This window comes from Cordyceps javanica, chromosome 5 (assembly GCF_051103115.1).
Source record: "Cordyceps javanica chromosome 5, complete sequence".
NCBI classification, from domain to species: domain Eukaryota; kingdom Fungi; phylum Ascomycota; class Sordariomycetes; order Hypocreales; family Cordycipitaceae; genus Cordyceps; species Cordyceps javanica.
In genome coordinates this window covers 2,586,993-2,600,937 of record NC_139299.1, presented here as the reverse complement: position 1 = coordinate 2,600,937, position 13,945 = coordinate 2,586,993, and the positions used below count along the sequence as shown (strand labels likewise).

The following is a 13,945-nucleotide window of genomic DNA, read 5'->3' as shown; positions in this document are numbered from 1 at the left end:
GTCGACAAACGCATCGTGGGCAATTAGGAGGCAACCTCTTAGCACAGCTATACGATAATGGTGATACGCAATGCTGCAGTGCGGCATGGTGAGTGGCCAACCTTATAAATGGCATCAACCCGACACCACCGTACTGACTCCTGCTGCCAGGCCGCCGCCAATTGGCTGCCCCTGCCGCACGCTCGCTACTCCTACGCCATCTTACGACAACCTCGACCCCGACTGCAACGGCAACAGCACACGCGTGGCCCGAGGCCCAGACCGAGCAGCCAGCACAGCCAAAGCTCTTCTCAGCGTCCAAGAAGAAGCAGCGCCGCGACAATGCTTCCATCAGCCTGAGCACCAACACAGGCCACGAGCACCACGGCGCGAAGTGGACGCAGACGCACAAGCTCGGCAACCGGACGCTCACGCCCAAAAAGCAGTACGCCGAGTTTGAGCGGGTGCAGCGGGCGACGCGGTCGGTAGGCACACAGCTCGAGCGCCGCTATGTACCGTCGGAGCTGATTGCGAACCCGCCGGCACCCGAGGATGTGTCGCTGGAGCTGCTCATGGCCTCGCAGACGCACATGGGCCACAACACGTCGCTCTGGAACCCGTCCAACGCGCGCTACATTTACGGTACACGCCAGGGCATCCATATCATCTCGCTCGAGGCGACGGCGGCGCACCTGCGCCGCGCAGCCCGCGTGGTTGAGGATGTATCGTACCGCGGCGGCCTGGTTCTGTTTGTGGGCAACCGACCGGGCCAGATGGAAATCGTGACTCGCGCGGCCGAACTGGCAGGTGCGTGTCATTTGTATACGAAATGGATTCCGGGCAGCATTACGAACCGCGATGTGATTCTCAAGAATAAGGGTATCAAGGTGGTCAACGGCAAAGACGCTGAGCTTGAGGGCTTTGACGGATATAAGAATACCGCGCGTCCTCTGGTACCGGACCTAGTCGTGTGCTTGAACCCCATGGAGAACTACACGCTGCTGTACGAATGCGGTCTGGCAAGCGTGCCCACCATTGGTATCATCGATACCAATGCCAACCCTACATGGGTCTCATACACGATTCCTGCCAATGACGACAGGTATGTCACTTGCCGCGTGCATGACACTTGTATCGGATTACTGAGCTAACTTACTACCAGTCTACGATCTACCGCCGTCATCGGTGGTGTGCTGGGCCGTGCTGGTCAACGCGGCCAAAAGCGTCGTCTCGCCGATGCCAAGAATGGCAAGGTGACATGGGAGACACCTCCATCGCTGGCAAACCAGATTAGGAAGGATATCAAGGCTGCCGTAATCCAGCGCAAGGAGGTCATGGGCCGTATGCAAGCCAACCTGGTCGGCTTCACTGAGGAGGAGCTCGAAATTCTGCAGACTGAGTACGACGGCGCGGCCAAGTCAGTCAGCGAAGCCGACATGGTCAATATGATGGCCGAGGCATCTGTGCAAGAGGCTGCCAAGACGGATACACCCGTCGTGGACTTGGCGGCCATGGCCAGCGATATTTCGGCCAGCCTGGACGCAGCTAAGGGCCATGCTTCAGCACTCGAGGCGGATATTGCAGAGATTCGCAAATGAGCTTCGGCGCTCCGGTGTACAAACAATGTGGGGGCGATTGGAGTGAGAAAAGCACAAGTGTATTATTAGAATATCCAGCACGTAAAGCCTGTATAGTTAAATGGGTGTATACTATGAGACCGTGTTTCGGTCGATCTGCTACTGGGTTACAACGAGTATCTTTTCGATGGATCAACCGGACACAGCCACCATGATATCGTAGTCGAATTGATATACGTATGTGACCACTGCCCAAGATGTATCTATTTGTTGATCTGGCTCATCTCATCATTCGCTACGGTCATGTTCCCTCGTCCATGTTGCTTTGATACTTCATACCCTACCCTAGAGCGGAAGGCGAGCGGAAAATAAATGGTCCATCTCCGGGGCCGCACTGAAAACGCCGGCATACCTGCGTAAAATCTGGTCCTGCGAAGTTCCCTTACCAAGAAGCCAGAGGACAAGCAGAGCAAGCACATTTCAGAACACCACCGCACCTCTCAAACCAGGTTTTGCCAGGGTCCTCGTTAGTGCCGTCTGAAGAGCAAGGTGCGCTGCAGGATTGCCCAGCGGCTCCCTGTCCGTGCTGCAGTCAGACTTTGCGCTCGCTCGCAGTGGCCGCCTTGCCTGCGGGTGTTTTCTCTACAGTGGACGGACGGCTCGCCCGCCTCAAACACGGCAAGCCCACTTGCTGACGGGCCGACAGCCTGGTGTAAGTCACTTACACGGCCGGACCTCGCCGGGAAGCAGGAGAGTGATGACAAGAGTCTATGGACTGAGTGGAAGCGGTGTATCATCCTCTTCATATACATCACGCATTTAATAAAAAACAAACATCAGTCAGGGCCCTCTTTGGGCTTGCGCCGCAGTCATGCCCGCCGTCGTTGACGACCCAGCCAGCCCCACCATCTACCGCGTCTCCGGGCAGGCTCCGTTCCCGGACCCCGGGGCGCCGTTGCCGATCACCATTGTGCCGCGCCGAGTGACGCTGCGGGACCGGCAGACGGTGGCGACGATCCTGCCCATCGTGTCGGCGCAGCACCAGGTGCCCGCGTCCCTCATCACGTACCTGTGCGGGCAGATCAACCGCGAGATCGAGGGCGGCGACACGTACCCGATGATGGAGCCCTTCACGCCCGCCGGCTTCGCCGCGCACTGGTTCCAAAACTTTGGCGCCGTCATGCTGCTCGGCGACTACGCAAGCGCCGACCGCATCCCGGACAGCCACGACTGGGCGCGCGACTGCCTCGGCAGCTTCTACATCAAGCCCAACTACCCGGGCCGCAGCAGCCACGTCTGCAACGGCGGCCTGCTCGTCACCGACGCCTCGCGCAACCGCGGCGTCGGCCGGCTGATGGGCGAGTCGTACATTGACTGGGCGCCGCGCCTGGGCTACACGTACAGCGTCTTCAACCTCGTCTACGAGACCAACGTCGCGTCCTGCCGCATCTGGGACGCCCTCGGCTTCAAGCGCATCGGCCGCGTCAAGGGCTGCGGCAACCTGCGCAGCCACCCGGACCGCCTCATCGACGCCATCATCTACGGCCGCGACCTGCCGCCGCCGCGCGCGCCGGGGGACGGCGGTGCCGATGGCGACGCGGATGGCACCGGCGGCGGCGGCGGCGTCGGCGGCATGCTCTTCGTCAGCGAGGAGCGCTTCGACAAGATCCGCTACTACCTCAAGTTTGGGCGGTACCCGGACGGCGCGGACCGCGCCGAGAAGAGCCGCCTGCGCTCCGCGGCCACCCACTACAAGCTGCTCGACGACGGCGACACGCTCATGCTCAAGGACAAGCTGGTCGTGTCGGACCCGGCCCGGCAGTACGACATTGCCCGCGAGACGCACAGCATGCACCACGGCGGTATCAACAAGACGACGGCCATCATTGCGGAAAAGTATCACTGGAGCAGGATCAAGGAGACGGTCAGCGACGTCATCCGCCTCTGCAAGGAGTGCAAGGAGCTCGCCAAGGCGCCGCCCGGCGCCGGTTCCAACGGCGGTGGCGGCGCGACAGGCACGGCGACAACGGCAATGCAGCCAGGACAGGCGGCGACGCGAGCCGCAGCTTCCAAACCCACGACGCCTCTGGCCGGCGCCAAGCGTTCCCGCTCCCCCTCGCCCGACAAAAACACTGCGGGGTCGTCTTCGCTCGCAGGCACGCTCTCCTCGCCACCGCGAAGCGCGCCCGAATCGGCATCGCACCACATACAGTCTCTCGCCGCCAGCATCACCACAAGCACCACCACCGTCGACAACGATCGCGTGCTCGGCCTGCGCATGCATCACACAAATAGCACGTTGCTGTCCGGCACGCTGCCGTCCTCGCCCTCAACTGTCAACCCGCTTCTTCACCATGGCGGCGGCGGCGGAAGCGCCGTCGTTGTAGGCCACCACCACCACCACCACGATGGTGTCCCCGGCCCGTACGCCAACCCGAGCGACATTTCCGTTGTGCGCCCCTCGCAAACGACTCTCCACGACGGCGTCGGCGGCGGCGGCGGCGGTGCTGTGGCCTTCCTGCACACCCCTCACCACCATCATCATCATCACGCTGACGACGACGACGACGACCCCAACGGCCATGCCGCGCCCCACGACGTCTACCAGCCCATCGACCCGCAAATCATGAACCACCCTCACCACACCTTTGACGGCTACCACCCGCACGCCGACTTCCAGGCGCTGCTGCACGCGACCGAGGACGACGGCGGCGCGGCGGAGAGCGAGCGCCGTGCGGCCGTGGACCGCGACCTGGAGATGCTGATTGAGCATGGCGCGGGTGACGACGAGGAGGAGGACGTGGAGGAGGTGGGGGAGGAGAATGATGGTAATAAACAGGGGGAAGACCACGGCGACATTGGAGCCGGTGTCCTGGGCAAAATGCAGCGACCCAGTGGCGGTGACGGCGCGGAGCACGGCAACGACGGTGCTGACGAGGGCGGCGCCGCGGCTGTGGTGGGTGATGAGCAAGCCGATGCGGACATGGACGACTTGGACGACTCAATATTACAGGATACGAGAGGATGGACGTGATGGTTTAGAGTAGAATCTTGGGTGGGATTTCTTTGCAGTTCCGACATGATACCCTCAAAGGCTGGTAGAGTCGCTACCACTGGTATATAGTAGCATGAATACGCTGTACATACGGCCAATACCAGCATGCATTCGCGTAGTGTTAACATCTTCCATATGGAAGCTAGTTCTCTATAAATTCTATAGAGCTTATGTACTCTAGGTATCTCGCATAACCAGACGTCTCACGATGCTTTTATGAACCGTTTTCGTTTTCAAATGTCCGTCCTCCTATTTCCGTTCTTTTTATTTTTTCATTTGACTTCCGATCTACCTGCGGGGCATGCCGCGTCCGCGTCCTCGCACAGCACGCTGAGCCGCGCCAGGAGGCAACTGGCCAGGGGCCTGTGGTTTCGCGCTTTCCTCATTTCTTATGGTCTCGTCGACGCCGAGAATCAAGCAGCTCGCTTCGGTGGCAGCCTGAATGGCGTTGATCTTGACCAGAGCAGGCTCCCAGACGAAGCGCTCGACCATGTCGGTGATTCCCTCGTTCTGGAAGTCGACACCTGCCCAGGTTGCGCCCTTACGGTGCTCTACACGCAGCTTGTTGAGGATGTCGGTCGCGTCGAAGCCAGCGTTGTCGCACAGTTGGCGGGGGATCACCTCCAGGGCCTTGGCGAACGCCTTGATGATGGCCTGCTCCTTGTGCTGGATGTTCTTGTCGGCGTACTGGTGCAAGTAGGCAGAGATCTCCATCTCTACAGCACCACCGCCACCAACAACCATGCGGTTCTTGATGGCACGCTTGACAATCATAATAGCATCGTGCAGCGAACGCTCGACTTCGGCAATAAACTGTTCAGCACCACCACGCAGCACCAACGTGCAAGTCTTAGCCTCGGGGCAGTCCTCGAAGAAGTTGAACCTCTCGTTACCAATCTGGCGCTCCTCAAAGATGCCGCAGGTACCGAGGTGCTCAGGCAAGATGTCGGAGCAGGTAGACTGGACAACGGCGCCGGTGGCCTGGACAACACGCTCCATATCCTCAGAAGTGACACGACCAGCACAGAAGACGTCGCGGTCGGCAAAGTACTGGGTAGCGAGATCGCCAATAGGAGCCTTGGAAAGGACAACCTTGGCGCCGGTGGCAGAGATTGCCTCGAGCTTCTTGTAGATGATTTGCCACTCGGCATCGACAATTGCCTGATAGTCAGAGACCTGCTCCACACGGACTTCGGCATTGTCTTTTTCGGCCTTGAGCTCGAGCTCAACGTTCAGGCAGACAATCTTGGGCTTCTTGAAAGCTTTCGGCTGCTGCTCGAAACCGGCGTACGAGAAGGTCTTTTTGAAAGCAACACCATTGACAAAGCGGGATTCGGTGAGCGAGCCGCCAGTAATCTTCTTGATACCGATCAACTTGTGGTTGAGATCGTCTTGGTCGAGGGAGAGAACGGCATCGACAACCACTTGGGTTACGTTAGCAGGGTGGCTTGCGAGGGCAGAAATGCGGGGGCCTACTCTTTGTGAAGAATTCGGTATTGCGCTTGATCAGCTTGCTAGTCATGGCGGTGGCAGCAAGCTTATAGAGGGTATCGCGCTGGTTGGCATCGTCGGTGGGGATAGCAATCTCCTTGATTTTGTTGACGGCCAGCTTGGAGGCTCTCCGCAGACCCTTGATGATGATCTGTGAACTGACGCCCTGTTCCACGTGCTCCTTGACCTCCTTGAGGATCTCGCCCGCGAAGACGACGACCGAGGTCGTGCCATCACCAACCTCGGCGTCTTGCGATCGTGCAATGTCGACAAGGATGCGGGCGGCGGGGTGAACAATGTCGAGAAGCTGTCAAGAGGTTAGAGTCGTGTTGGGAAGCCGCAACGTTGCAGGCCAAGTAGAGAAATCTCGCCACCAACCTTCATGACGGTAGCGCCATCGTTGGTGATGGTCTGCTTGCCAGACTCGTCGACCATGAGCAGATCGCCACCGTAGGGACCCAGTGTCGACTTTATCGTGGATTGCACGGCGAGGCAGGCATTGATGTTGGAGATGATCTGTCCCTTGCCCTGCGAGGTATCGGTGCCTGGAGAGAGAATTCGCGAGTTAGCCAGAGGACGGTCGCGCGAGGGCACATGGCGATATTCTCGCGGGCAAAGCGGCGCTGCCTAGATTGTGTGGTCGTTTTGTGTGTGGAAGCCGGGCGGTGGGGTAGCGACTCACCCTCCTTGAGGACGATAATGGTGGGAGTCTGCCCTCCGAAAGACATGATGGCGGTGTTGTGCGAGAGACGCCGTGTCCAAGATGCCGAAAATGGAGGTGCTGATGCGATTTTCTCGAGATTCCAGGGGAGGCGGTTGTCGGAGGGTCGTCACCGCGGGGCTGTCGAAGCTCTTAGGAAGCTCCAAAAAATTGCTGCTGCCGCCTTTTCGCATCGCCGTGCACGGACCATGGGTCCTTCTGGTTTAATCCTCCAGGGGCATCAACACCACCACCAAGCAACAACCGCTCACAATTTGAGAAAAACGTACACATAACTCGATAAAGTCAATGGCGATATGGAGTGAAATTCAAGGGCTTTATTGCTTATGATGGAATACAAGTTTGACAACACACGCGCTGCCACGGCTCTGTAATGCCTCTATGGCCGATTGTGCCAACCCACTTCCTACGCCAACACTTATTCCAGTTTACAGCGGCAAAGTGTTGGTTGACTCAGGCCTACCTTTGAGGTGAATCACAGGACAGTCTTTCATCCTTTGTGTTGGTATCCCATCCTTTGTGTCAGTGACTGGGTCAGAGACCTGTATATAGATGAGGTCTTTCCCCAGTGGAAGAAGAGATCTTTACGCTTAATACTATATCCTCTTTCCTCCACTTGGTCTTCAAGTCAAAGATATTTTTGTGGTCATAAACAAGGCTCATTCATATTACATAGTGAATATTCTAAACAAAACACCCGATGACTTGTACAACATGTCGCTCCCATACAGATACACCTCTTCAACGACTCGTAGCTCTCGCAATGGTAAAGACGCCAACAATGACAACGGCTAGCGTCACAATAGCACCGGGAAGCAGCAGATCGTTGGGGACGCCCGCGATGAGCTGCTCCTGCGTCGGAGCCGCATTACGCGTCCGACGCGATCGCCGCGCTGGCGCGCGTCCATCCTCGTCGTCGTCGTCATCTTCCTCCTCATCTTCGGCATCGTACGCCCGGCGTCTCTCACGGACAACAGGAGCAGTTGATGTAGTTGGAGGAGTGGCGACGACGGGTGTCTCAACAGGAGCGACCGGAGCAACAGGCGGCTTCTCGGGGTCGTGAACGAAAAGCTCAACCTTGTCGCGGTGGCCTTGACGCGCTAGTAAGATAGCTTCGAGCAGGTCATTGTCCGTTGTGATGGAAACTGTGTCGCCCTCATCATCCATGTAGCTCACAGCAAAGCCAGAGTTGCCCAGCTTACCATCCTCAGCCGTCGGCACGCCACCAATAGACTCCACCTCGTTGCCAAGCTTGGAGGCGACAGCACCAACAAAGACCTCAATGCCCTGCGAGGCCACCACCTGCAGGCGATGGACGCGGTTCGATGGCGCCTTGAACTTGAAAGGAAAAGGAAGATCGGCGGGTGGGAGTTCAAGATCGTGGTGCGACCCGACGTGGGAGGCCGAATCCCCGGGGGCAACGCTGTCTCCCAGGCGATCACGGCCAACATCAGGTGTCATCATGCGCGATCCAAGGTTTGTGTGGTGCTGGCTGCCGTCGCCAGAGACCATGGACTCGGTCTCGTTGTCAATGGACAACCAGAATTTGTTCCAAGCAGGGCCCTCCCCGTCGCCTGTAGACATGGAGTTGATCTGCTCCAGCGTGGCGTAGGTCAGTTTGAGGACGTCGACCATGCCGACAATCTCGCCACCCTCGTTCATGACCGGGAGGTTGAGGTAGTGGCCATCATGCATCTTGCGGAGAGCAGCCTGGATCGTCATGTCCATCGGCGCAAAGTCGGGGTGGGGCGTCATAACACGCACGACGCTGCAGTTGGCCGGGTCCAAACCGGGAGCAATAACGCGAAGAACAACGTCCTTGCTGGTGAAGATTCCGGTGATGGCGCCCTGATCCTGAACGAGGACGGCGGTGGTGTGGTTCTCCTTCATGAGCGCGGCAGCCTCCTTGACAGACGTCCTTACGCTGACAGTTGTGGGAGGAATCCCGTTGAGAACCGTCTCCAGAGTTGGGCCGGACATCTTGCTACGCAGAGCCTCGACGTACTGGATGATTTGCTGGGGCTGGTTAGTACCCAGTTCAGAGTGAACACCCTCGAGTGCATCGTAAAGCTTTCTCGACGACGAGTAGGCGCGCTCAAGCTTCTCCATGGCATCGTAGAAGCACTTTGTAATATCGAGGACACCAGAGATGTCCTGGTTCTCGTCCATGACGGGCAAGTGGCGGAATCCCTTGCGGACCATCAAATCGAGAGCATCGGTGGCACTGGTGTCGGTTCGGGCACAGAGAGGGTTCTTGGTCATGATCTCGGCAATCGTGACGTTGCTCGACTTTTGGCCGGCACCAACCACACGGAAAGCCAGATCCTTGGCGGTAAAGATGCCAGCAATGCGGTCGTCATCGTCGGTCACCAGAACGCAGTCCTCCCGCTTGGCGGCCATGAGCTGGGCAGCCTCTGAGACGGTCGTGCCGGGCTTGATCTGGAGGGCCTGGCTGGGCTTGAGGGCCATGACCGTGCCAGGAGGTGCCTTGCGGGAGTGTCGAGCGCGGCCCGTCAGGTGTTTCTTCTTGGAGAGGTCGTTCTCCATCTTTCGGCGGATGGCCTGGAGATGCGAATTGGAGTTAGCCACCTCGTTTCTTGCATGATCGGATCTACTTGGCAGCTGCAGCTGGTAGGCCAAGGGCATTGGAAGCCCAGACTGAAGCAGGCCTGCCTGGGGAATATTCTTGCCGAGCTACACACCTCATCACGCTTGCTCTGCTTCTGGCGGCTGGCGCTGACCGACGAGCCAGCCTCGGAGGGCTGTGGCTCGGTGGCCGGCCGAGGAATGCCAGAGGCAGCAGGACTGCTGGCAAAAGGGATGTTGCCCCTGCCTTGGTTGCGGGTGGGCGTCCCTCTCATCGTGTTGCCGGACATGGTGGGCAAAAGGAGGAGAGCTTGCTGCGGGACGGCGGTATTATAAACACACACAAAGAAGGGAGGACTCGGCCGTTCCGTAGCGGGGGGTGTGCGTGAACGGGTGTGGTCAGGCGGGAATGGATTGCCTTTGGAGTGCGCGCGCGGGAAGGTCAAAGGTTTCAAAACCTGCACAGACGGGGCCGTTCGAGGGGTGCGGAAGACAAGAACGCTGGGCAGAGCAGCAGCAAGGGCGGTGGGCCGTGTTGGAGATGAGGTTGAGGAGACTCTTCCAGTCCGGGAAGCTCGTGCCCTTTTGTTTACAAATGGTAGCGAAATGGCAGGCACGCCGCCCGCGGCACTAACAGCGGGCACCTTCGGGAACGGTTTGCGAGCATTATTTACAGGGCGTTCGCAGCGGTCACAAGCCGCTAAAGGCCCGCTGTAATTAGGGTCCTGGATCACGTCTCGCGGGCCAATCCCCCTGACAACGTGGCCAGCCCGGGCACATGAAAACAGTTTGCGGACCAGTAGGTTAAGTAATCAATAAGCTCCGATGGACCCTACATCGCTGTCGGTTAAAAAAAGAAAAAAGATTAAAGATTGAAGAGACAAAGAAAAGAAGAAGAAGGTAAATCAATAAAAATAATTTTCCCTCAATCTGACAATGGCAATCGCCGGTCGACTCTCCACCATTGTCATGTTGACAACATGGCTTACGCGGCGCCTCCCTGGTCGTGTAATCACCACGCGATCCTTGGACATATAAAATCCTGTGATATAATTATGATCATTATCCATTATTTGATTCAATTCTCAAGCAGCGAGAAAAAAAACAGAAAAAAAAAACAACCCCGAATTTGAAGACGGTTGATATCTCTGTAAAATCTCTGTAATATAAGCAGACAACGCAAAAGAGCCCATAAAACGCCACGCTATCAGCCGTTGCCCTCGTCAAGTCCAGTCCTCCCACACCCTCACGCACTCTTGCCAGTCTTCCCTCGACCACTTCGGGTCGCTGTACAGCAGCTCGATGCCGCGCATCGCCAGGTCGTCCGCCACGCGCCGCAGCCTGTCCCAGGGGTACTCGGCGCTGCCCTGCTCGCCCAGGACGCGGATCGGCAGGTACCGCACGTACACGGTGCGCAGGCTGCTGCCGCCTCCTCCGCCGCCGTCGTCGGTGTGCCGGGTAGCGGCGTAGGTGCCAAAGTCGCGGAGCCAGGCCTCCTCGTTAGGCCCCATGTCGGACAGCCGCTCCGACTCCATGAAGCCGATGCCAAAGGACCAGGTGAAGCGGCGGAGCCGGGGCGCGAGGAGCTTGCGCCCCGTCTCGCCCGAGAAGGCCAGGTTCGTGTTGTTGAACGACCACCGGGACAGCGTGAGCTCGCGCAGGGCGGAGAACTGCGACAGGTCAATCATCTGGCTGTCCGTGTTGCGCCGCCGCAGGAAGCCGAGGTCCAGCACCGTCAGCGTGTCCCGGTGCTGGAACAGCGCGCCGCCAAACATGGCCAGGTCCATGTCGTTGCGGTTGTTGCGGAAGTTGCCAAACTCGAAGCTGCGCAGCGTCGCGGGCCAGCTCAGGAACTGCTCCGTGGCCGCCCAGTCCTCGCTGTAGTCCTTGAGCGTGAGGTGCGTAAATGACGCTGTGCGATACTCCTGCCGGCGGGTGTCAGCGAAGAAAGTCCACGTCTCCGGTGGGACAGACTGGGAAGAGTTTCCAAAGTAGCATATACCTTTTCATGTATAATTGGCGAGGTGACACCCGTCATTGCGGTCACACCGTTCAAAGACAGCCGTTTGATGCCCCACGACAGACGGAATGCCTCGGCGACATCTTCCAGGGTAGGACCGTAGCCTTGCCTGTTCAGGCTCAGATGCCGTAGATGCTTCATATGGACAATCGCCGTGCTGACAACGTCCAACGTCTCTCGCCGGAAGTCGTCGAACCCTCCGTTCACGTGGAGAAAGGCCGTGTTGGGAACGAGCGTCACGAGCTCCTTGACTCGGACAAACATGTCCGGGGACGGGTATTTGTCTCGTCCCTCCGCGGTGTACAGGCACAGCCCCCGCACGTGCGCGCGGAGCGACTCGTTCTCACGCAGCGCGCGCAGGAACAGCGCCGTCTTGCGTATCCGCTGACGCTCCCGGAAGGGGTTCTCGCTCGTCGCAAAGATCTTGTACAGGAGCGGGGTCGCGATCCGGTTGAAGCGCCGGTCCACGAGGACCAGGGCGTGGAAGACGGCATGGCGGTCGGCCAGGATGTAGGCCTGGTCCAGGTCGACGTCCGGCCCGTACGCAAAGTCGGCGATGCGCAGCAGGAGCTCCTCCGGCAGGTGGCTCAGGCGGATCGGGGCGTCGCCCTCCGCGTCGCCAGGCGTGCGCGAGAGACCATATCCAGTCATATATGAGAAGTCTGCGTCCACGAGCGGATTTCTACTTATCGACAGAGGTCATGGAGATGGGTCAAAAAAAAACGGCATTTCTTGGACCAAACATTGGTCGTGCAAGCTTTTGCCGGATACGACGGGGGGGCTGCATCTGCCCCCGCCTTAGTTGACAGGCATAGAGCCTCGTATCTGCATGTAGGAACCCATGTACGCGGTACGTACATCAGCAACAATTATTCGTCTCCGCTAACATTAATTTACCGATATCTAGGGGTTTTTGGCGATGGTGCCTCTCTGTATTTTTCTGCCACGAAGTTCGTAATTCTGTTAGTGCTAGGACTTGCCCTTTTTGGTCCCCCCGTCATTACTCCAGATAGTCTCTTTAAGAACTTACCAGTCAACAGTTACTACAAAGTATATATATACACAAAAATCATCAAGTTTCTAGATTGTAATCTTCGTAATACTTTTTGTATGCATACCTTATGCCATGCTCCCCGATAAGGATCCACCAAGGTAGCGTGGCCGTAGCACTTGGAACCGGCATTCGTCTATTTTGGGATGATTGATCCGGTGATCGATTGAACGCGAGATTCCACATACGCTGAACAATTCATAGACCCCAATCAAAATCTGTTTCAGGTCTTACTGGAGATTGACGGACAAATCGGCCAATCACAATTAAATGACTTCTTAAAGAGTTGACCGAGAAAGGCCAACACATCTAGTCCGGTATTAATGGCCTATGTTATATCTTCTTCAGATAGTTTGTCGCAAGCACTTCCGCGTACGTCTTTAGAAAGCAATCTACTTGGTCTTCAGAGAACCGGTTCTGAGAGATCACCTTCAGGGCAAGCGTATATTTCCAGTATAGCGGCATTCATGCAGGGAGTTCCAGTCAACGATGCCAAGAATCTTGTCACCAGAGACTCAAGTGTTCATGGAGCCTTTTTTTTGGGGGGGGGGGGGCTTCTTTTCTTCACACTCATGTTTTCGATTTCATCTCGTCAGTACAAAACCCCATCATGCTTTTCCCGGAGATATTACCCTTTTAACCTCGGAAAGGCTTTGTGCAGCCACTTTTCTCATCGACTACTCTCCTCCGCCGCCCTACCCGTCTCCGGCAGACTCGCCCTCGTCAACTGACTATCCAGGCGATAGCTCGCCAGCCTCTCCCAGTCCCAGTATTAGTCGTTCCTCTGCATAAGCTCGTCGTGAAACATGACGCGTATGGACTTTAGCTCGGTGCCTGCGATCTCTCCGGTGCGACCAAACACCGGCGACGGCGCGAGCGGTTCGGGGGGCATCCAGGGCCATTGCACGCTGCTGTCTTCAAGTCTAAACTCGCGTGTCTTTCTCTTTGCAATCCACTTGTCCAGCTCATCGCGAAAGTCCTGGACTTTGTGGTCCAACTTCACGTCAGGATGCTTTACCCATGGAAGCTGAAATAGGGCCTCAGCATCCTGTTCTTTGTGCGGCACCTCACGAAAATGCTCGTCTAGAGTGATCATTTCGTAAAGTGTAAAGATCACACCTTTAAGATTATCGTGGTCTGGTGTATAATGCTTGTCGATCATGATCGAATAGCCAAAGTCAAAGATGCATAAATCGTCCGCCTCGTTGATGACGAGGTTGCGAGGAGAAATGTCCTGGTGCATGATGCCGTAGCAATGATTTAAATCGTCTATCACAGAAAAGAGTTATTGAAGCCACTGTAGCCGGAATGGTCGCGTCTTCGCGTTGGTGTCAAGAAGTGTGCCGCCAGCGATAAAACGGCTTGTGAATCCGCCAATGCCTCCTTTAGCGTTGTCTAGAACTACGGCATCAAATGGCACGAGCGGGTGGTCCCTCGGTAGACAGCTCCAGCACTGAAGCTCATA

General features: G+C 57.3%; 6 protein-coding genes across 6 annotated transcripts; 2 read left to right on the top strand and 4 right to left on the bottom strand.

Annotated features, from left to right (window-relative positions):
• Positions 1-57: 57 nt before the first annotated feature.
• On the top strand, positions 58-1,577 carry V2A60_008024 (mitochondrial 37S ribosomal protein uS2m; the record flags this gene model as incomplete). Its single annotated transcript, XM_083259301.1, has 3 exons — positions 58-88; positions 151-1,081; positions 1,142-1,577. The coding sequence occupies 3 exons, from the start codon at positions 58-60 to the stop codon at positions 1,575-1,577; spliced, it is 1,398 nt and encodes a 465-aa protein (XP_083115427.1).
• Positions 1,578-2,427: 850 nt separating this feature from the next.
• On the top strand, positions 2,428-4,590 carry V2A60_008023 (uncharacterized protein; the record flags this gene model as incomplete). Its single annotated transcript, XM_083259300.1, has 1 exon — positions 2,428-4,590. One exon carries the CDS (start codon positions 2,428-2,430, stop codon positions 4,588-4,590), a length of 2,163 nt encoding a protein of 720 aa, XP_083115426.1.
• Positions 4,591-4,899: 309 nt separating this feature from the next.
• V2A60_008022 (chaperonin-containing T-complex subunit CCT7) lies at positions 4,900-6,830 on the bottom strand (the record flags this gene model as incomplete). Its single annotated transcript, XM_083259299.1, has 4 exons — positions 4,900-6,035; positions 6,088-6,409; positions 6,481-6,647; positions 6,785-6,830. 4 exons carry the CDS (start codon positions 6,828-6,830, stop codon positions 4,900-4,902), a joined length of 1,671 nt encoding a protein of 556 aa, XP_083115425.1.
• Positions 6,831-7,564: 734 nt separating this feature from the next.
• On the bottom strand, positions 7,565-9,699 carry V2A60_008021 (uncharacterized protein; the record flags this gene model as incomplete). Its single annotated transcript, XM_083259298.1, has 2 exons — positions 7,565-9,385; positions 9,526-9,699. 2 exons carry the CDS (start codon positions 9,697-9,699, stop codon positions 7,565-7,567), a joined length of 1,995 nt encoding a protein of 664 aa, XP_083115424.1.
• Positions 9,700-10,632: 933 nt separating this feature from the next.
• On the bottom strand, positions 10,633-12,080 carry V2A60_008020 (uncharacterized protein; the record flags this gene model as incomplete). The annotated part of the gene is made up of 2 exons (XM_083259297.1): positions 10,633-11,334; positions 11,412-12,080. The coding sequence occupies 2 exons, from the start codon at positions 12,078-12,080 to the stop codon at positions 10,633-10,635; spliced, it is 1,371 nt and encodes a 456-aa protein (XP_083115423.1).
• Positions 12,081-13,252: 1,172 nt separating this feature from the next.
• V2A60_008019 (uncharacterized protein) lies at positions 13,253-13,723 on the bottom strand (the record flags this gene model as incomplete). Its single annotated transcript, XM_083259296.1, has 1 exon — positions 13,253-13,723. The coding sequence occupies one exon, from the start codon at positions 13,721-13,723 to the stop codon at positions 13,253-13,255; it is 471 nt and encodes a 156-aa protein (XP_083115422.1).
• Between the last annotated feature and the right edge of the window lie 222 nt (positions 13,724-13,945).